This window comes from Chiloscyllium plagiosum, unplaced genomic scaffold (genome assembly GCF_037043375.1).
Source record: "Chiloscyllium plagiosum isolate Xiang-an unplaced genomic scaffold, Cpla_swu_hap1 HiC_scaffold_15, whole genome shotgun sequence".
Classification (NCBI taxonomy): Eukaryota; Metazoa; Chordata; class Chondrichthyes; order Orectolobiformes; family Hemiscylliidae; genus Chiloscyllium; species Chiloscyllium plagiosum.
Genome location: NW_028270153.1, coordinates 1135524 through 1161875, shown reverse-complemented (window position 1 = coordinate 1161875; position 26352 = coordinate 1135524). Strand labels below are relative to the sequence as shown.

The 26352-nt window shown below is 47.1% G+C and overlaps 1 protein-coding gene across 1 annotated transcript in view; it reads right to left on the bottom strand.

The window, feature by feature from the left end:
* mmp24 (matrix metallopeptidase 24) overlaps positions 1 to 26079 on the bottom strand; it is a 91347-nt gene extending 65268 nt beyond the window's left edge. The window contains exon 1 of the mRNA XM_087994637.1: positions 25848 to 26079. Coding sequence (XP_087850763.1) covers positions 25848 to 25988 — 141 coding nt within the window. The 5' untranslated portion in view covers positions 25989 to 26079. The remainder of the gene's footprint in view (positions 1 to 25847) is intronic.
* Positions 26080 to 26352: the final 273 nt, after the last annotated feature.

The following is a 26352-nucleotide window of genomic DNA, read 5'->3' as shown; positions in this document are numbered from 1 at the left end:
CTCCATTTCACTTCTATTTGTGGAATCTTACGGTGCATGCAAAAGCTGTTGGGTTCATCCAAGTCATGGCGCCCACTGCGGGGTTAGTGTCGCTGTTCACGAAATACAATCAGGTTTTGGAGATAGACTGACTCATCATGCGTTTGCCCCACCTCTCCTCCTCTCCCTTTCCATCATCTCCCCTCCCCTCCCCTCTCCCCCAGACCCCTTCACATGAACACAGAGACTATCACTCAATAACTTGTCACAACATTTTGAACTTCAGTGATGTGACTCCTTGCTCTGGCTGACTGAATGGCCTCTCAGTTACTTTGACATTTGACATATTTTCTGTTGAAACCATGGATCCAGCAGCAGCATTACTAACAACCACATTCATTCCAAATCTCGGAACAACAACTGTGCAACCTACTGCTTCAGGAGCTGTGACAGAGGATTGAGGGTAATGCTGATTAAATATTTAATCTCTCAGTAACTGGTGTCTTCTTCCTTCTCAGGACTTACTGCACTAAAAGCTGTGAAGCCTCATCACTTTGCTCCCTCCCCAATACCCTACGAGGTGTAGACGCTGCAGGAAGTTTGTGAGGAAGCAAAGGGGACTCGGGGTGGTGTGAGGTGCCCTTGTGAAGTTTGGCAATCCACACACACAACAGTCATTTCACAGACTCTAAAAAATCAAGTACAAAAGCTGCTCTGGGTGGGTTACTCTTCAGAGGGTCAGTATGGACTTAGAGTCATAGAGATGTGCAACATATTCCAATCTGTCCATGCCGACCAGAAATCCCAACCCAATCTAGTCCCACCTGCCAGCACCCGACCCATATCCCTCCAAACCCTTCCTATTCATATACCCATCCAAATGCCTCTTAAATGTTGCAATTGTACCAGACTCCACCACATCCTCTGGCAGCTCATTCCATACATGTATTATCCTCTGCGTGAAAAAGTTGCCCCTTAGGTCTCTTTTATATCTTTCCCCTCTCACCCTAAACCTATGCCCTCTAGTTCTGGACTCTGCCACCCCAGGGAAAAGAATTTGTCTCTTTACCCTCTCCATGCCCCTCATAATTTTGTAAACTTCTATAAGGTCACCCCTCAGCCTCCGACACTCCAGGGAAAACAGCCCCAGCCTGTTCAACATCTCCCTATAGCTCAAATCCTCCAACCCTGGCAACATCCTTGTAAATCTTTTCTGAACACTTTCAAGTTTCACAACATCCTTCCGATAGGGAGGAGACCAGAACTGCAAGCAATATTCCGACAGTGGCCTAACCAATGCCCTGTACAGTCGCAACATGACCTCCCAACTCCTGTACTCAATACTCTGACCGATGAAGGAAAGCGTACCAAACACCTTCTTCACTATCCTATCTACCTGCAACTCCACTTTCAAGGAGCTATAAACCTGCACTCCAAGGTCTCTTTGTTCAGCAACACTCCCTAGGACCTTACCATTAAATATATAAGTCCTGCTAAGATTTGCTTTCCCAAAATGCAGCACCTCGCATTTATCTGAATTAAACTCCATCTGACTCTTCTCAGCCCATTGGCCCATCTGATCAAGATCCTGTTGTAATCTGAGGTAACCCTCTTCGCTGTCCACTACACCTCCAATTTTGTTGTCATCTACAAACTTACTAACTGTACCTCTTATGCTCACATACAAATCATTTATGTGAATGACAAAAAGTAGAGGACCCAGCACCAATCCTTGTGGCACTCTATTGGTCACAGGCCTTCAGTCTGAAAAACAACTGGTTGGGACGAAGGGCCTGTTGCCACACTGTAGGGCTTTTATGGATTCCAAATGATATTACCCACATTAACAGACCAAGACACACAAATATCAAGCGGGACAGAACACCAGCGCTTCACTGGAGGCTCACTGATGATGTTACCTAGCATGGAGACGAAACGTCTGAGAACAAACCTTCCAACTCAGTGAGCAAACTTACAACTTGATTCACCACAACCTGAGCTACAATTCTTCTCAAAGACTGCAGAGTTAAACATCTCAAAGGATAAAAATAAAATGGGAAAGTTGGCCTAACCACATCTTACAAGGAAATTACAGATAATGTCACATCCAAAGATGAGGAACACAAATTGGCCAAAAAAAAAACCTAGCAGACCAGAGAAGTGGAAACAGTTTAGAATTCAACTTGAGAGTAAGTTTTTGTGGAACATACAAACTGACTGTAAAAGGTTTCTAAAGGTATGAGAGAAGAAAAGGTTTGTTGAAAACAAATGTAGGTCCCTTACAGTCAGAAACAGAAATGGGGACAAAGAAAAAGGGGGACTCACTGAATACAAACTTGCATTCTGCGCTCACGAAGGACAGTTTCAGGACAGCATCCACCACCGTACACCCCCGCCCCCCCCCCCCCCCCACATCCCAAACTGGGTGACAACGGAGAGGGCAGTGTGAGGCAGCAGTGCTAACTACTGAACCACCACGCTGGGCATGTTTTTTGTGACCGTGGTAACAGCTGTGGCAGCGACAGAGAGGTGTCACTGTGGTTTGAGGTATTCCTGGAGGCTTGATTGTGCTAAGCTACCCAGTGTTGTATTTACACTAATCACACATTTACGTTAGAAAATGCCAAATAAAAAAGCCAGCTTTTTGCTTTGTATACACAATGATTTCAGAGTTGAAATTCTGGCCAGAAATGGTCAAAAGGTGCCTACCAACCCATTTCCTGGGCTCAAAAGAAATGTTTAACAGTTCAAAACTGTTTTTAACTCAGCCAAGTTAATAACCCCCGCCACCACCAACTATCCCTCCCTCCCTCCCTTCTCCCCCATGCCCCCTCACCCGACACACACACACACACACACACACACATGTGTGGGGTGAATTTGTAATTGCAGAGTTACATTTTATTTTGCTCACAAACTGCATAAATCCATGTAAGATTCTGTAAATCCATCTTTTAGATGAGAATCAGTCTGACCATTGTGGCACAGACAGTCTCACACAGAGCAGCTCACACCTTCAATGCATTATCTGGGCCGACATGACACCAATTGTTAAAGTTCACTTGAGAATGTAACTTTTAAAAAAAGTTTTGAAATTTACATATGAGAGAATTGAAACCAACATGGCCATTCTAAAAGATGAGAGACTTAAACAATTCAGGTCTTTTTCAACATATAATTTCAGTTACATCACACTGTAAACTTTTGTTATAAATTCTGTGTCTTACGATCTTATACTCCACAACTACCTGATGAAGGAGCAGCGCTCCCAAAGTTAGTGCTTCAAAATAACCCAAATATAACCTGGTGTTGTGTGATTTTTAACTTTGTACACTCCAGTCCAACACCAGCAACTCCAAATCTTAACTCAGCCAATTTGTCAATTTCACAGCTTTTGAAATGACCATTGTGCGGAAGATGAGGCGTTCTTCCTCCAGGCGTCTGGTAGTGAGGGAGCGGCGGTGAAGGAGGCCCAGGACCTCCATGTCCTCGGCAGAGTGGGAGGGGGAGTTGAAATGTTGGGCCACGGGGCGGTGTGGTTGATTGGTGCGGGTGTCCCAGAGATGTTCCCTAAAGCGCTCTGCTAGGAGGCGCCCAGTCTCCCCAATGTAGAGGAGACCGCATCGGGAGCAACGGATACAATAAATGATATTAGTGGATGTGCAAGTAAAACTTTGATGGATGTGGAAGGCTCCTTTAGGGCCTTGGATAGAGGTGTGGGAGGAGGTGTGGGCGCAGGTTTTACAGTTCCTGCGGTGGCAGGGGAAGGTGCCAGGATGGGAGGGTGGGTTGTAGGGGGGGCGTGGACCTGACCAGGTAGTCACGGAGGGAACGGTCTTTGCGGAAGGCAGAAAGGGGTGGGGAGAGAAATATATTCCTGGTGGTGGGGTCTGTTTGGAGCTGCTGTCTTCAGGGATCTGTCAGTGTGCTCCCGGTTACAATCACAGGAACATAGAAATTAGAACCAGGAGTAGGCAATTCAGCCCTTCGAGCCCATTCTACCAACAAACACACTGACTTGGATGCCATTTACAACCTTCTAGGAGAAAGTGAGGACTGCAGATGCTGGAGATCAGAGCTGAAAATGTGTTGCTGAAGAAGGGCTCATGCCCGAAACGTCGATTCTCCTGCTCCTTGGATGCTGCCTGACCTGCTGCGCTTTTCCAGCAACACATTTTCAGCTGCCATTTACAACCCCCTGAGACAAAGAACTGGAAATGACATAATTATAGGAAACGACATCACCACTGGAAATGACATCACCAACCCAAGGAAACCCAAACATATAAATACAAAGCAGGCTACACCACCAGTGCTTCATCCGGAGGCTCACTGAAGACGTTACCTAGTATGGTGACAAAACATTTGAAAACAAACTTTCCAGCTCAGTGAGCAAACCTACATCCAGATGCTTCATCATCCTGTAATTGTGAACTTCAATAATATCACCCCGTCCTACTGCTACCAGGAGTCATTTGTGTGGTTTTCTATATTTAGCCAACATAAATTATAGAAATACTTAGTTATTTTGAGTCAGATATCTTGACATTCTTTTACCAAACTAACAATTAACAGATAGACACATCTAATCCAGGTTCTGTGCTTTCTGATGTTATTGTACATTCCACAGACAAAACTGACTGGCTGAACACAGTACACAGACCCGAGGGAGAGTCAGAGAGAGAGAGAAAGAAAAAGATAGAGAGAACAAGAGACAGAGAAATTGAAAGTGAGGTGAATGCCTTTATGCTAGAACATCAAATGCTGTGATGTTACGTAGCTGCCTTAAAGGTACAGGCCTGCCTGTCTGGATTGGAGTCTAGACCAGAGTGCAGCACTGTTCCCTCTCTTTGACTCCATTGTTAGTCAAGACTATAATCAACCTTTGTTTTTATAATATTCAATTCCCTGCTTGCACCACTCTCTGGAGAAAAGAATTCCACAGACTAACAACCCTTAAAATACATCTCAATTTTGTCTTGATGGGGGTAATTGCTTATTTTTAAATGGTGTTCCCTAGTTCCCAATCTCTCCCATGAGGGGGAATATCCACTTGGCATCCACTTTGTTCAGTTCCCTCAGGAGCTGATAAGGTTCAATCAGATCACACTCATTCTTCTCAGCTCCAACCAATAGATTCAGTCTCTCTCTCAGATAAACCCCTGGCCCACACACAAAACCAGCAATCAGTTGAGTTAACCTTCTCTATACTGTTTCTAATGCAATTCTGACCTTTATTAAATAAAGGAACTTAAACTGTCCTCTGGACTTCAAATGTAATCTCAATAGCATCTGTCCAGCTAAAGCAAAACATTCCAACTTTTATTTTTCATTCCCCTCTCAATTTTTAAAAATAATTCATTAACAGGATGTGGGAATTTCTGGCTAGGCCTGCATTTATTACTTATCCCTAACTGTTCAGGGGTTAGTTAAGAGTCAACAATGCTGCTGTGGGTCTGGAGTCACATAGTAGGCTAGACCAGGTAAGGATGGCAGACTATTTCCCTAAAGGACATCAGTGGGTTTTCTGCCAATTGATTTATAGTCATCATTTGACTTGTCATTCCAGATATTTATTGAATTGAAATTCCACCATCTGCTGTGGCAGGATTTGAACCCAGGTCCCCAGGGTCTCTGGATTAAGAGTTAATACCACAAAGCCATTGCATACCCATAGTAAAGTTCCATTTGCCTTCCTAATCACTTCAGTTCTTTCATCACAGTTATTGACATCAAATACAAATAACTGAGGTTCCAGCTCCAATTGCTGTGGCACTCCAGTCATCACAACTCAACAACCCAATCACTCCCCACTTAACTCTCCTTTGTGTTTCCGGTTTGCTAACCAATTCTCTCCCCACCCAGTGGAGCTCATATCATCAGCTCATTCTGTGCAGTCATCTTGGATGTGCGATATTATCAAATACCTTCTGGAAATCCAAGTACACCATATCAATACATTCCCAATTATCTACTTTGTTTGTTACATGCTCCAATAACCACAATAAATTAGTCAAAGACCATTCCCTTTTCAGCAAGGTCAGGAAGCACCTGTGGCTGAGGAAATGTGTGAGAGACAGAGAGCGCGCACGCGAGAGGGGGAGAGAGACAGAGAGCGCGCACGCGAGAGGGGGAGAGAGACAGAGAGCGCGCACGCGAGAGGGGGAGAGAGACAAAGAGCGCGCACGCGAGAGGGGGAGAGAGACAAAGAGCGCGCACGCGAGAGGGGGAGAGAGACAGAGAGCGCGCACGCGAGAGGGGGAGAGAGACAAAGAGCGCGCACGCGAGAGGGGGAGAGAGACAGAGCGCGTGCAAGAGAGAGGGAGCGAGAAAGAGAGCGCAAGAGAGAGAGCGATGTTTACAAATAGCACATTTTCTGTTTGACAGTTTTTGAATATATCCTGGTCTTTAAACAGGTTACAGAATCATTCTGTATAGAAGAGGCCATTTAATACATCGAGTCGACACTGACAAAATCTGTTCTAAATCTGTACTAGTCCCATTTTCCTGCACTAGTTCCTAGCCTTGAATGTTATGACATTTCAAGTTCTGACCAAAATCCATTTTAAAGGTTGTGAGGTTCCCTGCCTCAACTACCGTCCCAGGGAATGCAATCCAGATCCCACCACTCTCTGGGTAGAAATGTTTTTATCAAATCCACACTAAACCTCCTGTCTTTCACCTTAAAATTATGCTCCTTTCTTACTAACACCCTTGACTAAGGGGGATATCCCAGGCAACATTCTGGTGAATCCACTCTGCAGCCAATACAGTGCAATCTGTCTCCTCCTACTAAGATAATTCTGGATCCAACCTGCTAAATTACCTGGATCTCATGAGCTTCTAACTTCTTTATCAATCTCCCATGTGGGACTGTGTCAATGGCTTTACTGAAATCCCTATAAACTACATCAACTGCACTCCCCTCATCTACACACCCCTAGTTACTTCCTTGAAATATTCAATTGAATTTCTTAGTCACAATTTCCCTCTGACAAAGACATGCTGACTATCCCTGATCAAACCTTGCCTATCTTTTAGAGTTTTCTTCAATAGTTTCCCTGCTCACTGGCCTGTAATTTCCTGGATTACTCTTCTTGAAAAGTGGAACCACATTTGCATCCTCCAGTCCTCTTTCACCTCCCATGGCCAGTCAGGATCCCGGTGACTTCCTGTTTCATCTTCAAAACAACCTGAGATATAACCCATCCAGACCTGGGGGTTTGTCCAGTTTTAATCCTTGCCAAAACCTCCACGCTCCTCTGTCAAGCTGCTCAATAATCCCTCAGTCTCTCTTCCTGAATTCTGTTCCTGAATTCTGTTCCTACATCCCCCTTCTCCAAACTGAAGACAGATGGACTTCTTGTTTAACAGCTAATCAATATCATTCAGATACACATACACAGATTGTCTCCTTGGCCCTATGGGCTCTTGTCCTGGTTTATCCTCTTCCCCTTGACAAATTTACAGAACATTTTCGAATTTTCCCTAATCCTACATATCAGTGTTTCTCAAGTCAACCGTTTGCTCTCCTAATTCATTTCGTAAGCTTCCTGCTCCCACCCTGCACTCCCCACCTCCACCAGGTTCTCTGTTGATTAGCTGCCCTTGTACCTGTTGTTATAAACCTCTCCTTTCCTTCTTATCCAATCCTGAATATTCCTGGACATCCAGGATTTTCTGGACATGTTGCTCCTACATTTCCCTCAAAAGGGGGCATGTTGAGCCCATACTGACCCTGACTCCATTTTGAATGCCAGCCATAGAGCTGATGACAGGAAGTACAATGTTTTGTGGATCATTAATAGACATTGCTGCTGATTCTGTATGGTCAGAGATGACTGGATCTATTTAAAGGGATGAGAAAAGGGGGCCTCTGGGGATTCTGTGCCATTACGACTGTTATGATTCAAGGAGAGGGGGTTACAGGCATAGGCCTTGTCAGTTTTAACAGTGTCTGGATCTTTGATTGGAATACAACTGCTTCTGAATGAGGGAGACTCAGGAACTGATACAATTCAGCAGCAAGTCAGGGACCCTGGACATCAGCAGCTGAGTAGGAAATCTGAGAGATTCCTAAATTGCCACAGTCCCAGACTGGTGCAGAAAGTAATGAGTTCTTGTAACTATGTAAAAGCTTTGATTTATTAACTGTTTAAAATTAACATTTTTTGCTTCAAATAATCTTCAACTGTTCAAACATTTTGCTGATTTAATCCCTTTGTTCGAGTAAAGATGTATCAAGTAAAATCCCATTAAGCAGTTTTCCTCCCATCGAATTTCTAGAATATCTTTGTTTTCCACAAGTTATCAGTCTCTGCATGGATCAGAGGAGGTGGAATTAAGGTCAGGGAGATTAAATAATTGATGCCTGGGAAAAGAGGAGGGTCAAGCAATAGGTTAAAAACAGAAGATTGGTTCAAGGAAGTGAATCATTAACAAAAGTTGCTGTCCTAAAAATGGAGGACTCTGAGGTTAGAGCCTGGAATTGTTGATGTTGATGTGGAGGGTGTGACATGAGGAGCACTGCATTGTGCCATTGACAAAGGACAGAGACATCAGGGTCAGAGGGACAGAGAATGAAAATAACTGGGACCTGAAACTTGGAGTTGCAATGATTGGACAGAGTTGTTCACTAAGTGGTCACCCAATCAGGATTTAATTGCCCCAGTGAGAGCACCAACCCTGCTCTCACTCCACATTCCATCACATTATTCCCTAACCCATTCCCCCCCCAGTGTCATCGATGACCATCACCCTCACAGTCTGCCCTTCTCTTCCCTTTCCCCAGTCCCGGTGAAAGCTCACAGCTCTAAACAGTTGTCTCTGTCTCTGTCGGTGCTGCTTGGCCTGCTGAATATTTCCAGCATTTTCAACTTTGTTTTCAGATTTCTGGCATCTACAGCATTTTGCTTTGGTGCTGTTTTGGGTGAATGTTGTTGTTAAAAATGGATACAGCATTGTTATTGGTGAAATGGGTTTTACCTCCATGACATCAGCTGTTCAGGGAGACAGTGAGAATGTGACGTTATTGATGTTGACAGGTCTGTTAGTGACAAACTCACTTTAGTAAAAACACAGGGTCAGAGCCAGAGTTTCCAGACTCTCAGTCACTCCTGGTAACCTATTCTTCATGTGTGTTTGTACTGAGCTCACAGGCAGCAGCTGAGACAATGCTATATTTTTAGTGTGTTAAAAGTTTGGAAAGGTTACCTGAGGTCACCACCTCCATCAAAATATTAAACACAATTTGTTGCACATATGTCAAATGTTGCTCCTCCTGTTTTGGGAAAGGCAGCTCCAAGATTCAGGAAGAAACATGGAGCATGCCATTCGGCCCCTTTAACCTGGTCTGAGATAAAACAAAACTGCAGATGCTGGAATCCAAGGTCAATAAGCAGGAGGCGGGAAGAACCATCAAGCCCCGGCAGCATCAGGAGGTGGAGAAGTCGACATTTTGGGTGTAAACCCTTCTTCAGGACTGGGGGTGGGTGTGGGGGGAGCTGCAGATAAAGGGGGTGGTGGGGGCAGGGTAGTGAAGTGAGGATAGGTGAAGACAGGTAGAGGGTACAACCTGGTTGGTCAGTGGGAGGAATGAATCCAGTTATTAGCTGGAAGGAGGGGTCAGTGAAAGGAATGGAAAGGAGGGGCAAAGGCTGGGAAGGGAGTCGGGGGATGGGAAGGGAGTCGGGGGATGGGAAGGGAGTCGGGGGATGGGAAGGGAGGTTATTTGAAATTGGAGAACTCAATGTTGATTCTTCTGGGCTGCAGACCCAGGCGGAAGATTAGGTGTTGTTCCTCCAATTTGCGGTCTGATTCGCTGTGGCAATGGAGGAGGCCAAGGATGGTCATGTCAGAAAGGGGATTAAAATGGACGGTAACTGGAGGTCAGGACGGCCCCTGTGGGCCCGGCTGAGATGCTCAGCGATATGTGCCCTGAGTTTATGTTCGGTCTCCCCTTTGTAGAGAAGACTACATCAGGAGTACTGATACAGTAAACCAGGTTGGAGGAGAGGCAGGTGAACCTCTGTCTCACCTGGAAGGACTGTTTGGGGCCCTGGATGGTCGCAGTGAAGGTACTTAGGAGTTTGGGGGGGTTGGTGGGGAGAGTGGTACAAACCAAGGATTGTGAAAGGGAACAGTCCTTGTGGAAGGCAGAGAGGGGTGGGGAGGGGAAGATGTTCTTGGTGGTGGGGTCTAGTTGGAGTTGGTGGAAGTGTTTAAGGATGATGCATTGGATGCAGAGACTGGTGGGGTGGTAGGTGAGGATAAGGAGGACCCTGTCTCTGTTGTGTTTAAAAGTGGGGGGGGGGGGATGGTTTAGAGCAGTGGAGCGGGGAATGGAGATGGTGTGGCAGAGGGTTCTCTGGATGACAGAAGAGGGAAAAAAAACTCTGTTCTAAATAGGTGGACATCTGGGATGCTCGCGAGTGGAAAGTCTCCCCGTCTGAGCAGATGCAGAGGAATCGGGAGAAAGGGATGGAGTTCTTGCAGTATACCAGGTAGGATGTGGTGTAGTCCAGGTAGTTATGTGAGTCTGTTGGTTTGTAGTAAACATCCGTCTGGAGACTGTCACCAGAGATAGAAATGGTGAGGTCAAGAAAGGGGGGGGGGGGAGGGGGGGGGGGAGGTATCCGAGATGGACCAATTGAATTTGAGGGCAGGGTGGAAATTGTGAGTAAAGTCGATGAACTGCTCCAGTTCAGCCTGAGTCCAGGACGCTGCACCAATGCTGTCATCGATGTAATGGCGGAAGAGGTGGGGCACAGTGCCTGTGTAGGTACTGAAGAGGGACTATTTGACATAACTGACAAAGAGTCAGGTGTAGCTGGGGCCCATCTGGGTACCCATGGCCACGCCTTTGATTTGGAGGAAATGGGAGGAGTTAAAGGAAAAGTTATTGAGGGTGAGGACCAGTTTGGTGAGGCAGAGGAGGATATTGGTGGAGGGTAACTGGATGGGTCTGTTGGAGAGGAAGAAGCATAGGGCCTGGAGACCATCCTTGTGGGGTCTGGACATGTAAAAGGACTGCACTTTTCCTTTACCTCCTCACATTTCCTCCAAATCCAGAGGGTGGCCACGGGTACCCGGGATGGGCAACAGCTTCACCTGCCTCTTTGTTGGCTATGTTGCAAGGACCGTTCCCTTCGCCAATCCTTGATTCACGCCACTCTCCTCACCGACGCCCCCCAAACCTTCAGGTACCTTCCCCTGCAACTGGAAAAGATGCAAAACCTGCCAGTACACCACTCCCCTCACCTCCATCCAGGGCCCCAAACAGTCCTTCCAGGTGAGACAGAGGTTCACCTGCCTCTCCTCCAACTGGATTCATTCCTCCCATCGACCAACCAGGTCATACCCTCTACCTGTCTTCACCTATCCCCACTCCCCACCCCTTTATCTGCAGCTCCCCTTACCCCACCTGAAGAAGGGTTACACCCAAAACGTTGACTTTTCCACCTCCTGGTGCTGCCTGGCCTGCTGTGTTCTCCCAGCCTCCTGCTTGTCCCTCCTGGTGTTGCCTTGCCTGCTGTGTTCTCCCAGCCTCCTGCCTGTCCGTCCTGATGCTGCCTGGCCTGCTGTGTTCTCCCAGCCTCCTGCCTGTCCCTCCTGGTGCTGCCTGGCCTGCTGTGTTCTCCCAGCCTCCTGCCTGTCCCTCCTGGTGCTGCCTGGCCTGCTGTGTTCTCCCAGCCTCCTGCCTGTCCCTCCTGGTGCTGCCTGGCCTGCTGTGTTCTCCCAGCCTCCTGCCTGTCCGTCCTGATGCTGCCTGGCCTGCTGTGTTCTCCCAGCCTCCTGCCTGTCCGTCCTGATGCTTCCTGGCCTGCTGTGTTCTCCCAGCCTCCTGCCTGTCCCTCCTGGTGCTGCCTGGCCTGCTGTGTTCTCCCAGCCTCCTGCCTGTCCCTCCTGGTGCTGCCTGGCCTGCTGTGTTCTCCCAGCCTCCTGCCTGTCCCTCCTGGTGCTGCCTGGCCTGCTGTGTTCTCCCAGCCTCCTGCCTGTCCCTCCTGATGCTGCCTGGCCTGCTGTGTTCTCCCAGCCTCCTGCCTGTCCCTCCTGATGCTGCCTTGCCTGCTGTGTTCTCCTAGCCTCCTGCCTGTCTACCTTTCCTTTTCCAGCCTGGTCTGCCATTATGAAAACCACAGCTGATTTGTTTGAGTTTTGATTTCGAGTCCCTGCCTAATAAGAATCTATCTGTCTCCATTTGAAAAATATTCAAGACCCACCTCCAAGGCAGAGAGTTCCCAAGTTGCATGCCCCTCAGAGAAACATTCTCCTTACCTCTCTCCTGAAAATGTGACTTAGTTTTAAAACAGCTCCCCCTGGTTCTGGACTGACTGCCCAAGAGAAAGCCTCCTTCCCACATCCACCTTGTCCAGACATTCAGGATCTTAGACACTTCAATCCAGTCTCCCCTCACTCTTCAGAATTCCAGGGGAAACAAGCCCAGTCCACCCAACCTTTCCCCATCAGACAGCCCACTCACCCCAGGGACCAATCCCGTAAACCTCCTCTGAACCAGCTCCAAATCATTTACATCTTTCCTTAAACAAGGAGACCAACACTGCACACAATATTCACAACGTGGTCTCACCAATGTCCTGTATAACGGAAGCATAACATCTGAACGTTTATGTTCAATTCCTCTCAGAATAAACTTCTTGATTATTTGCTGTACTTTAGCAACCCATGCACTGGAACTTCTAGATGCTTTTGCACCTCAGAATTCTGTAGTCTTTCTCCATTTAAATATATTCGGTTTTTATGTTCTTCTTGAACAATTTGACATTTTCCCACATTATACTCCATTAGTCAGAGTTTTGCCATTCACACAATCTCTTGAGATCCATCTCTATGTTGCTCAGGGCCTCTTTACAACATACTTTCCAACCTACCATTGCGCCATCTGCAAACATGGCTACCAGGAGGGAGCCAAGAGAGCGCCGCACTGTCCGATGTGTTGCCTTTCAGTTGCGATATTAATCTGTGATGGGTGAATATATTCAGTCTCTTTGTAAAAGTTTAAAGAGGTGAGCTGTCTTCCCTTGTGACTATTTGTTGGTTACTTGGGGAAAATAAAGATTGATCTGGTCATCACATTGCTTTATTGGGATCTTGCTGTGCACCACTAGTAGCCACATTTTATCCATTTACAACAGTGACTGCACCTCAGCAAGACTGTCATTGGCTATAATGGATTGGGTGTTTGAATTTTGGAGGGGGTGTGCCATGGAAAGGGCTCCCTGCTGCTTTCCTCCTCAATCGACAGGGCAGACCCCGCCTCTCACAAGAAGACTGTGCTCTCTCTCTCTCTCTCTCTCCAGCTGCCCGAATGTTACACACTTCACTTTGTTCCCCTCAGCCTTCTCTCTTTGAAGTGAAACAATTTCAGCTTCTCTAATCTTTCCTAATCAGTGGGATTCTCCAGTCCTGGGACATCTTCACAACCTCCTCCATCTTGTGTTGTTACTTCTATTCCCTCAGGAGTTGACCAGCCTTCAGCCGTGATCGATTATTCATTTCCAGCATAATCTTCCTGCTCTTACATTCTATAGCTCAGCTAATAAAGGAAAGATTCCCTCAGCTAAGAAAGGAAAGATTCCCATATGCTGTCTTAACCATTTTGTCAACCTATTCAGCTGTCCTCTGGGACCTGTGCACATTCACTCCAAGTTTCATCACTTCCTGTGCATTCTCCCTTTTATTTTCTATAATCCATTGCACTGTTTAACCTCCCCAGATGCCTCACATCACACTTCTCCAGATTGAATTCCATTTGCTACTTTTCTGCCGATGTGACCAGTCACTGATATTTTCATCCAGTTAACCGTTAACCTAGCCCCACCAACCAGTCATGTTTTTGATTGTCCGGAAACACGTCACCTACGTTCAAGTCCAAATAACTGAAAGACCATAAGACCATGAGATATAGGAGAAGAATTAGGCCATTCGGCCCACTGAGTCTGCTCTGCTAATTATCATGGCTGATATGTTTCTCAACCCCATTCTCCTGTCTTCTCCTTGTAAACCCTTGACCCCAGCTTACTAATCAACACATTTATCTCTGTCTTACAACACACTCAATGACTTGGCCTGCACAGCCCTCTGCACCACAAGTTCCACAGAGTCCCCACCCTCTAGCTGAAGAGATTCCTCCTCATCTCCTTCATTCTGAGGCTGTGCCCTTGGATCCCAGTCTCTCCTACTCGGATATATCTTTTCCATGTCCACTCTATCCAGGCCTCTCCGTTTTCTGTAAGTTTCAATCAGATCCCCCTTCATCCTTCTAAACTCCATCGAGTACAGACCCAGAGTCCTCAACCACCCCTCAAAGGACAAGCCCTTCACCTCCAGGATCATTCTTGTAAACCTCCTCTGGATCCCCCTCCAACACCAGCAGGTCCTTCCTTAGATACAGAGCCCATAAGTGCTCACAATATTCCAAATGTGGTCTGACCAGAGCCTTATACAGCCTCAACAGCACATCTCTGCTCTTGTATTTTAGCCCACTTGAAACAAAACAAAAGGAACCCAGAACTCATTGTGATCCCAGTGTAACCCCTCACCAGGCCCTGACTGACCCCACTGGGAACAAGACCTTACATTTGACTCCAGATGGGGCCTAACCAAAGCCATTTGAGACTCTGGACATAACCAGAGAAGATGTGATTAATATTAGCAAATGGTCTACACTGCTCCTATGTCTTATAGTAGCACACCTCAACCTTCACATTTCTTTTAGTTAGAGACAAATTTGTAAAAAGCCATAAGCAAAACTTTATAATTCCCCAGCAGTAATATTGCTGCCATGGTCCTAAAGGACCTAGCTGCTCAACTGGGTCTGCAGGTGGTGAGGGAACCAACAGGAGGGTAAAACATACCTGACCCCCATCCTTACCAATCTGCCGGCTGCAGATGTATCTGTCCATGACAGTATCAGTAAGAGTAACCACCGCACAGTCCTTGTGGACACAAAGTCCCACCTTCGCACTGAGAATACCCTCCATCGTGTTGTGTGGCACTATGCCCGTGCTAAATGGGACCGACTTCAAACAGATCTAGCAACTCAAGACTGGGCACCCATGAGGCTCTGTGGGCCATCAACAGCAGCAGGGCTGTACTCCAGTACAATCTGTAACCTCATGGCCCGGCATATCCCCCACTCAACCATTACCATCAAACCAGAGGATTGACCCTGGGTCAATGGAGAGGGCAGGAGGGGGTATCAGGAGCAGCACCAGCAACTGAAGATGAGGTGTCAACCTGGTGAAGCCACCAAACAGGACTACTTGCATATAAAATAGCATAAGCAACAAGTAATAGACAGAGCTAAGCAATCCCACAACAAATGGATTGGATCTGAATTAAGCGGTCCTGCCCCATCCAATCGCTAATGTTGGTGGATGATTAAGCAACTCACTGCAGGAGGAGGCCCCACAAACATTCCCATCCTCAATGATGGAAGAACCCAGCACATCAGGGCAAAACATAATGCTAAAGCATTCGCAGTAATCTTTAGCCAGAACTTCATTCACAACTCCTCAGATACTGAAGCAGCCCATGTTCAAATGCAACAATAGCTGGACAATATCTAGGCTTGGGTTGACAAGAAGCAAGAAACATTTGCATTGACATCATCTCAGACAAAGCAGCCCACTAGATTAGCACCACATCCACATTCATCCACTCCCTCCACCACTGACACTCAGTAGCAGCAAGTGGATAATCTTGTGGATTATCTACAAAATGCACTGCAGAAATACACAAGATCATCAGACAGCACCTTCCAAACCCATGACCACTTCCATCTAGAAGGACGAGGGCAGCAGATACATGGGAACACCACCCCCTGCAAGTTCTCCTTCAAACCATTCACCATTTTGATTTGGAAATATATCACACTGCTCCTTCACTGTTGCGGAGTCTTTATCCTGGAATTCCCTACCTAATGACATTGTGGATCCACATCTGAACCTGGTGGCTTCCTGCATCTTCAGTGTTTTGCTTTTGTGTTGTTGTACCTGATATCTGTGGTGGGTAAATGTCTGAGAGACTTTAATCTGAGGGAAATATCATTGATGTTTGGAGAAATGTGTTAATAAGTGAAAGCCAGCACATTTACTGATATTTCACAAGTAAGGTGCAACACTATGCTGAAGGAATGGAGATGATCGGTCAGGTGACTGTACTCAATGTTGTGTTTATAGACTTCCAAACTGACAAAGAACCACAAATCAGATTCATTTTTAAAACTGAAAGACTGTAGATGCATAGAAACCTGCAGAAGGCAGCTGCAAGCAGTGAACGGCTGTTCTTCAGATAGGAGGAATGCTTACAGTAACGTTCCCTGGGTTCTGTTTTGGATTCATTTTTCTTTTTGATGTACATCAATGACCTGGCATTAGTTATACCTTAGATAAGGTGCCCAGGCTGTGGGAGTTCAGCCATATTGGATTTCAAAGGGAGTAAGGTCAGACTGGATGGTCCTACTTTATTGTGAGGAATATTAAAAGTAAGACAGAGGGGTTAAAGATTTGGATTAACACACAGAATAGAGATTTTGTTGGGATCACAGAGACATGCTTGAGGGAGAGCGAGGACCTGAAACTCAACATTCCAGGGTACAGCATCATCAGGGGAGGGTGTAAAAGAGGTGGCAATGTCACAATATTAATTGAGGAGTCAATTACTGCATTAAAGAGCAAAGATATTTAGAAAGGGTGATCAAGTGAGTCTTTGTGGGATAATTTAGGAATGTAAAGGGGGCAGTCACACTGTTAGGGATGTTTATAGCCAAAGATTAGAGAGTGATGCTGGAAAAGCATAGCAGGTCAGGCAGCATCCAAGGAGCAGGAAAATTGACAATTCGGGCAAAAGCTCTTCCTGATGAAGGGCTTTTGCCCGAATCGTCGATTTCCTGCTCCTCGGATGCTGCCTGACCTGCTGTGCTTTTCCAGCATCACTCTAATCTTGAGTCTAATCTCCAGCATCCGCAGTACCCACTTCTGCCTAGTGTATTATAGCCCACCCCCAAAACGGTCAGTGGGCAGTGGAGGAGCAGATATGCAGTCAATTCACTGAGGTGTGGAAACACTATAATATATAATTATAGTGCTATCAACTTCCCCAACATTAACTGGCGTTGTCACAGTGTAAAGGGTTTACAGGGAGCTGATTTCTGGAAATGTATTCAGGACAGCGTTTCCTATCAACATGTAGATGGTCCAACATGGGACAGTGCAGTGCAGGACCTCACTCTGGGGACTGAAGCCTGACTTGAGGAGTTTGAGGGGACAAGGACAGAGCATTTTAGTGAGAGCGATCACAACAATGTGTGTTATAGATCGTTACAGAAAAGGAGAAAGAGATTCTGCAAGAAAAGGGTTGCACAGAGTAGACTGGAACAGCGACCGGAGGGGGAAAGCACAACAGAATAGAGAGGGGCATTCAAAAAGGAATTGGGGAGAGGACACATCCAATATGTTCCCTTTAGGGTGAAATGTAGGAACAACAAGCTCAGGAATATTCAGGATTAGATAAAAAGGTAAAGAGAGACGGGTATAACAGGTACAAGGGGAGCAAATGCACGGAAGTCTGACAGGAAGAACAGCGGGGATCTTCAGACAGTAATTAGGGAAACAAAGAGGAGGCGTGAGAAAACACTGGTGTGTAAGATTAGGGAGAATTTGTAAATGTTCTGTAAGTATGTCGAGGGGAAGAGGATAACCAGGAAGAGAGCCCATTGGAGATGAAGAGGGCAGTGTGGGTGTGGATCCAGAGAACATTGGTAGGAGTTAAACAAGTACTTCCCATCTGTCTTCACATTGGAGAAGGAGGAGGATGTAGGTACAGAATTCAAGATGATGGACTGAAAGGTTCTTGAGCAGATTGATATCAGAAGTGAGAAGGAGTTGGAGATTTTGGCAGATTTACAAGTGGACAGATCCCCAAGTCAGGAGGAGTTGCATCACAGACTGTAGTGGGAGACAAGACAGGAAATTACAGAGGCCCTGACCCAAAGTTTCAAATGATTTCTGGCCACAGGGGAGGAGCCAGAGGACTGGAGGACAGCAAATGTGAAAGGTCTTAGGTTACAGAAGGATATAGATGACTTGATCAGATAGGCTGATTAGTGGCAGATTGAATTTAACTGTGATAAATGTGAGATGATGCACTTTGGAACCATTCCCACAACCACGGCAACTTTGTAAGAAGGAACATGACAAGGGAGTACTCCATTTATTCAGTTGGCTGGATAGCTGGTTTGTGACACAGAGTGATGCCAACAGTCTGAGTTCAATCCTTGCACTCTCTCTCTCTAATGAGAGAACATCCCTATGACCTGGTAAGGCTATGGTGACACAACAACTCAACAAGATCACAAGAAGTAGGAAGAGGAGGAGGCCACTCAGCCCCTCCAGTCTACTTTGCCATTCAATAGGATCGTGGCTGATCCAACACTTCTCACATCCATTTTCTTGCCCCTTTCCCCATAAACCTGCCTGACCAACAATCTATTTTAGGCTTAAAAATACACAAGGACTATGCCCCCACAGCTCTCTGTGGCAAGGAGTTGTAAAGACTCTCAAACTTCAGAGAAAAATTCCTCTTCATCTCAGTTTTAAATGGGTGCCCCGTTATTCTGAGACTGTGCCCTCGGTTCCTAGACTCTCTCATGTCCTCTCAGCATTGACCCTGTCAAGCCCTTGAATGTTTCAATGAGATCACCTCTCATTATTCTAAACTCCAGGGATTAGAGTTCCAACCTGTTTAGCCTCTGCTCATAAGACAAGCCCTCCATCCAGGGCATCATCCTCACGAACCTTCTCTGAACTGCCTCCAATGAATTGATATCTTTCTCTTAAAATAAGGCTCCAAACCTGTTCACAGTCCTCCGGATGCAGTCTCACCAGCACCTTGGTCTACTCTTATACTACAACCCCCTTGAAATAAAGGGCCAACATTCCATGACCCTTCCAGATTCCCTGCTGCCCTGGGTGCTAGCTTTCTGTGTTGTATGCACAATTCCGCTTCTCCCACCCCACCCCAAGTCTCTGTGTTGCAGCTCCCTGTAGTTTCTCTCCATTTAATGGCTCAGTGAATGGCAGGACATTAGGAAGCTCAGAGAAACAGAAGAATATGAGATTGAGGTGTACAAAATCACAAGGGGCACAGATAAGTGAATAACAAGGGTCTTTTCCCTAGGGTAGGAGAGTTCAAAACTCGGAGGCATATTTTTAAGGTAAGAGGAAAAAGATTTAAAAAGGACATGAAGAGCAACTTTTTTTTTCACTCAGTGTGTGGTTGGTGCATGGAATGAGCTGCCAAAGGAAGTGGTGGATATGGGTACACTTACAATGTTTAAAAGACATTTGGATAGAAAATGTTTGAGGGGATATGGGCCAAGTACAGGCAGGTGGCACTAGTTTAGTTTGGGAAGATTGTTGGCATTGACTAGTTGACTACAGCACTATTTCCGTGCTGTAAGACTCTTTGAATCTTGGATGCTTGTCCACAGATCTCTGAAAGTGAAAGATAGATTAATAGGGTGATTAAGTAGTCTTACAGGACACTTACTTTTATCAGTGAAGGCACAGATAAGAGCAGAGGGGGTTTTGTTGGAGCCGTACAGAACTTTGATTAGGCCTCAGCTGGAGTACTGTGTGCAGTTCTGGTCCCCACACTGTAGGAAGCATGTGATTGCACTGGAGGGTATGCAGAGGAGATTCACCAGGATGTTGTCTGGAATGGAGCATTTCAGCGATGAAGGGAGGCTGGATAACCTTGGGTTATGTTCTTTTGAACAGAGAGAAGACCTGAGAGAGGTGTATAAGGTTATGAGGGGCATGGACAGGGTGGATAGGGAGCAGATAATTCCTTAAGTTGAAGGGTCAATAACGAGGAGGCATAATTTTAAGGTGAATGGAGGTTTAGAGTGGATTTAAAGAATTTGTTTTTCACTCAGAGGGTGGTGGGGGTCTGGAATGCACTCCCTGAGAGGGTAGCTGAGGCTGGAAATCTCACAACCTTTAAGAAGTACCTGGAAATGTCACTTGAAATGTCACAACATTCAAGGCTTTGGGCCTCGTGTGGGAAAGTGAGACTAGTCAGAACAAATTACTACAGAAGCTGGAATCTGGACTTAAAACAACAAACGCTGGTGATTACAGTGGGTCAGACAGCATCCATGGAGACAGAGTGCAAGCTAACGTTCTAGATGACTCTAGACTTTAGAATCATAGAATTTTACAGTAAAAAAGGAGGCCATTCAAGTCACCATTCTATACTGGCTCCCAAAAGAGCTACCCAGCTAGGCCCTATCTCCATATCTGTCTAACTTCATCACTTTCTAATATATCTCCAGCTCTCTTTGAAACTTCCTATGGAATCTTCCTCCATTATTCTCCCAGGCAGCACATTCCAAATTCAAACAACTCTCTGAGTAAAGAAGTTTCTCTCATCTCAGACCTGGTTCTCTTGTTGTCAATCTTGAAATTGTGATCCCAATTACTGACAAACCAACCAGTGGAAACAGAATATCTTTCTTTACTCTGTCAAAATTGTTCATAATTTTGAACACCTCATAAGGTCACCTCTTAATCTTCTCTGCTCCAAGGAGAACAAACTCAATCTCTCTAATCTTTCCTTGTATCTAAAATTCCCCATTCCTGGCATCACCTTTGAACTCTTTCCGAGGCTTTAACATCCTCCCTTAAATAAAGTGCCTAGACTGAACACAATGCTCCAAATATGGTCTGACCATTGATTTGTAGAGGCCTAGCATCACTTCCTTGCTTTTATACTTTATGCCTCTATTTATAAACCCAAAGATCCTACAAGCCTTCTTAATAGCTGTTCCAACTTCCTGGTCACCTTCAGAGAATCATGCATGTGAACCCCAAGATCCCTCTGCTCCTGTACTCCCTTCAGAGTTGTATCATTGAAACTCCTCAAAGAATTTTAACAGATCTGTCAGGTGTGACCTCCCCTTGACGAAGCCGTGCTGACCCAGCCTTATTATACCATGCACTTCCAAATCCTCCACAATCTCATCCTTAATAACGGACTCGAAAATCTTACTAAGGTCAGGCTAACTGGCCTAAAACTTGCTGCCTTCCCTACTTAAACTGGGGTGGGGTGGGGAGGGTTACATTAGCCATTTTCCAGTACTTCTTAACTCCAAAGATCACCAATGTGTCTACAATCTCCTCAGCTCTCTCCTTTAGAACTCTGGGGTGTAATCCATCCAGTCTGGGTGATGTATCTGCCTTCAGATCTTTCAGCTTCCCCAGCACCTTCTCCTTAATGATGGCCACTATATTCACTTCTTAACCCAACTCTCTTTAAGTTCTAGTATACTGCTGGTTAAAACAGGGTAAAAACAATGGTTTCCAGCATCTGCAGTCAGAGTCTAGATTAGAGTGGTGCTAGAAAAGCACAGCAGTTCAGGCAGCATCCGAGGAGCAGTAAAATCAACGTTTCGGGCAAAAGCCCTTCATCAGGAATACAGGATTCGATTTTACTGCTCCTCGGATGCTGCCTGAACTGCTGTGCTTTTCCAGCACCACTCTAATCTAGTATATTGCTGGTGTGTAGACTGATGCAATGAAGTCTTGCTTCAGTTGTATGGAACACTAGTTAGAAGGCACCCAGAGCACTCTGTCTAGCCTGGTCTCTTGCCTAATGAAAGATGGACTTGCCACAGAGGGAATGCAGTGGAGGTTCACCTGAATGGTTCCTGGGGCCGTGGGACTGTCCTATGAGGAGTCATTGATTCTCTGAATTTTAGAAAACTGAGATGATCTCATAGAAACTTGCAAAATTCTTGAAAAGGTAGGGTAGATATAAAAAGGATATTTCTCTCAGCTGTGGCTTGTAGATTACAAGCACATTATTTAGGTCTCAGATGAAGAGGAACATCTTCACTCAGAGATTGGTGAATGCTTGGAATTCTCTACCCCAGAGGATGTGGAGGGTCTACCAGTGAGTACATTCTGGGTTGAGAGCAAGAGGTTTCTGGTTACTAATGGCTAAGGGATATGGGGACAGGTGTGGTGTTCAGGCAAATCATCAGCCATAATCTCGAAAGACAGAACAGGCTCAAAGGGCTGAATAGAATTCCTCCTGCTCCTATGTTCCTATGTGATGCTTTTAAACATAACACAATGTCCTAAGGTGCTTTAAAGGAGCAGAAATGGAGGATAAATCAGAAATTATTTAATGAAACTAGGCCAGATAACTGAAGGCTTAGTCAAAAGTGCAAGCTTTTAGGATCATCTTACATAAGGAAGGAGAGTCTGAGTGACTGGGATTTGAGAGCTGAGCGCTCAGGTAACTGAAGGAATGGCAGCTCAGTTAAAATCAGGAAGGGTGAGGCCAGGCCCTGAAGAGACTGGAAGAAATTGAACTTTGTAATTGAATCTTTGTTCAACTGGTGTGAATGTGGGTCAGTGAACGGAAGGGCTATAGGGAAATGGCACTGAGTTAAAGCAAAGTAAAGAGATTTGGATAACAGATAGAAACCAGCTAGATTGTGGACATATCCAGAGGAGATCAAGGTATCAAGAGGACTTTAACAGAAGATGACATGAGACTGGATGGGGTGGTGGTGTTGGTGGTGGTGTTGGTGGTGGTGGTGGGGGGGGGGTGGTGGTTGGTATTGACTTAGTGGTCTTAGATGTGAATATCTGATTGGAAGCTCACCAAGTCAAAAATGTGAAGGATTTGAACAATTCTGTTCCAGCCTAAACCATCACCAGGGAGAGGAGTGGAGTCTGTCATTAAGGAACAGAGTTTGTGATGGAGACCAAAACCAATGGTTTCAGGTTTCCTAATATTTAATTTCCAAAAATATTTGCTCAAACAGCAAATATTTATCTGAAAGCTAACCAGTGTGATAGTTCCCAGACAGTGGAGGAATGAGGGAGAACTGGAGAGTGTCAGTGTACCTGTGGAAACTAACACTGAGTTTGGATGTGGGTGAGAAATTGGAGGGATCAAGGATAAATCCTTGGGGAACATCAGAGGTAACGGTGTGGGAACAGGAAAACAAATTATCACAAATGATTCTCTGGCTACATTGGACAGATAAGAATGGAACTGGGTGACAGCGCGCGCGCACACACACACACACACACACAGGATGACCGTGGAGAGGGTGGCAGACAAGTCAGGAGGACATGGAGGAAAGGTAGTCCTGTTGCCACAATCAGACAGGAGCTGATTTTGAGAAGAGTACTGCGGTACAGCAGAGACTTGTTGGAAGGATTCAAACATGGAGTTCAGGAAAGAGGGGAATAGATTTGGGAGGCTACAACACATTGAAGGATTTTAGAGGAGGAAGAGGCGTTGAGATGGGACCGCATTGTGTGAATTACAGATTTAAAGAGAAGACCAATAGCTGGAGAGAGAAAACCATTAATTACATCAGCTCTAATAAGCTACAGGAAGGGAAGATAGTGAGCAGCAGATTCATGGAAGATCAAAGGAATAAGATTAGATTTGGGCAGCAGTGATCTAGTGAAGTAAATAGGAATTGTCTAGTAAAATTAGAAGAATTGAGATCTGTAGATATTCAAAGCTTCAACAATAGGAAGGCTGTAGCAGTACCAGCTCTCCTTGTTGACAACTTTGTCATTAGGAAGATGGAATTCACAGTAATCTTTGAGGAATCACCAGGTGAGAGTGCAGGAACCTAAGCCATATGTGGAGACGTCTTTGATGTAAATGGATAGCTGAGATAGAAAGCACATGAAAGCAGTCCAAACCAGAAAGACAAGAGGATGGTGTGGGTGACAAGATGAAAGACTGCAGACAGTTTTGAGGAAAGGTAACAATCGATTCTAGTATCGTCAGGGCATAGCGTTTTCTTCAGTCATTCATAGACTGTGGGTATTACCCGTCCATAGTTGCCCCTTGAGAAAGTGAGGGTGAGCTGCTTTCTTGAACCACTGTAGCCCATGTGCTGTAGGTAAAAACAATGACTACAGATGCTGGAAACCAGATTTTGGATTAGTGGTGCTGGAAGAGCACAGCAGTTCAGGCAGCATCTGAGGAGAAGCAAAATCAGACTCTCAATGCACTTAGGGAGGGAATTCCAGGAATTTGACCCAGTGACACTGATGGGACAGAGATATATTTCCAAGTCAGGGTGCTCAGTGGCTTGGAGGGGAACTTGCAGGTGGTGGTGTTCCCATGTACCTGCTGCCCTTGTCCTTCTAGCTGGAAGCGGTCTGGTGGGTTTGGAAGTTTATCAAAGTATCAAGGTCAAATGTGGTTCAAGTGTAGAGGCCAGCCTGTAAATGCTCTAGCTCTGCTCTGTAAATCCCCCACCCCCACCCCACAAAGACACTCCCATCAATTAGTCACCAGGACAACGTTCATCGTCATTGGACCTGAGAGGGTCAGCGCTGAAGTGGGTGTACACACAGCCATCATTACAGGCTCAGCGTCACTATAAACACCAACATGCGGCTATTGTCCAACATGGGGAGACTAAAACATTCTCTCGCTGAGGAACTCAAAGCCCGCTATTGTAGAACTGCATTAAACACAGGGATCCATTGCAATGAGTCGGGATCAGGTTGGGATCTGCGATCAGCTGGATTCAGTTTCGGCACCGGATGGCAAACAGGAATCTGAGGCTGGTGTTTTTGTAATCAGCTCACACACTCCCACCTTTCATTCACAGAATCGCCACATTGAACACATCCCTGTGTAAAAGAGCATCACATTGTGCAGCATCAACTGCAGACACAACCCCCCTGCCCGGCCGGCCCATCACTCCTCCTTCTATTTATAGCTGCCTGCTGAATGGATTTGATCAAAAGCAGAGAATCAGCAGCAATTTCCTGGGGGGTGGGGGAAAGGGGAGATGGGGGGTTGGGGGGAGATTGGGGAGAGATGGGGGGGAATGATGGGGAGGTGGGAGATGGGGGGGTTCCAAAATCCACAACATCCCTCACTGCCAACCCACCCCCGTCTCTAACAGCATCCTGTGAGCTAGACTGAGCCCACCATGAGGCAGGACATCACAGTACCCACCGGAGGGGAGGGGGGAGAGAATCGGGGTCAGGTGGGGTGTTGAGGGTAGGGGGTCGAGGATGTGTAGTAAGGATGGAGAGAGTGGTGGGGGCGGTGAGGTTGAGGGTGGGGTGGGGGTGGAGATGGGGGTGTGAGGGTGGGGGAGTGAGGGTGAGGATGGGGGTGTGGGGGTGAGGGTGGGGATGGGGTGTGAGGGTGCGGATAGGGTGAGGGTGAGGATGGGGGTGAGGGTGAGGATGGGGGGTGAAGGTGGGGATGGGGGTGTGGGTGAGGATGGGGGTGTGGGGATGGCGGTGAGGGTGGGGATGAGGGGGTGAGGGTGGGGGTGGGGGTGGGGTGAGGGTGGGGGTGGGGTGAGGTTGGGGATGGGGGTAGGGTGAGGGTGGGGGTGGGGATGGGGGTGGGGGGGGTGAGGGTGGGGGTGGGGATGGGGGTGAGGGTGGGGTGGGGGTGGGGGTGGGGTGAGGGGGGGTGAGGGTGGGGGTGGGGGGGTGAGGGTGGGGATGAGGGGGTGAGGGTGGGGGTGGGGATGAGGGGGGTGGGGGTGGGGGTGGGGATGAGGGGGTGGGGGTGGGGGTGGGGATGGTGGGGGTGGGGGTGGGGATGACGGGGGTGGGGGTGGGGATGAGGGGGTGAGGGTGGGGATGGGGGTGGGGATGAGGGGGTGGGGATGAGGGGGTGAGGCTGGGGGTGGGGGTGGGGATGAGGGGGGTGAGGGTGGGGGTGGGGATGAGGGGGTGAGGGTGGGGGTGGGGGTGGGGGTGGGGGTGGGGTGAGGGGGGGGTGAGGGTGGGGGGGGTGCGGTGGTTGTGAACGAGGCAGCTCGGTACCTCCACGATGAAGGTCCTCTCCTCCCCGCAGACAGACAGCAGCCAGAGCAGCGCCTGCAGGTAGCAGGTTCTCCAAGAGAGCAGCGGGCCCCCTCTGCCCCGGCACCGGCTTCTCCTCCTCGGATCCCCGGCCCCTGCCATCACCCCGGGCTCGGGCTCCGGCTCCGATCCCGATCCCGATCCCGATCCCGATCCCTGATCCCGGCTCCAGCTCCGTTCCTGCTCCGCAGAATCTGACTCCGCCGCTCGGGCTCTGCGCAAACTCGCTCCCTCCGTCTTAAAGCGACACCGTCTCCGCGTCTGGGCTCGATCAGAGCGTCCCCAGAGAGACCCAGAGGCAGCAACCCCCCCCCCCCCCCCCTCTCACTGACACACTCCCTCACTCCCTCACTCCCTCTCACTGACACACTCCCTCACTCCCTCCACCTCTCACTGACACACTCACTCTCTCTCTCACTGACACACTCCCTCTCTCTCTCACTGACACACTCCCTCTCTCTCACTG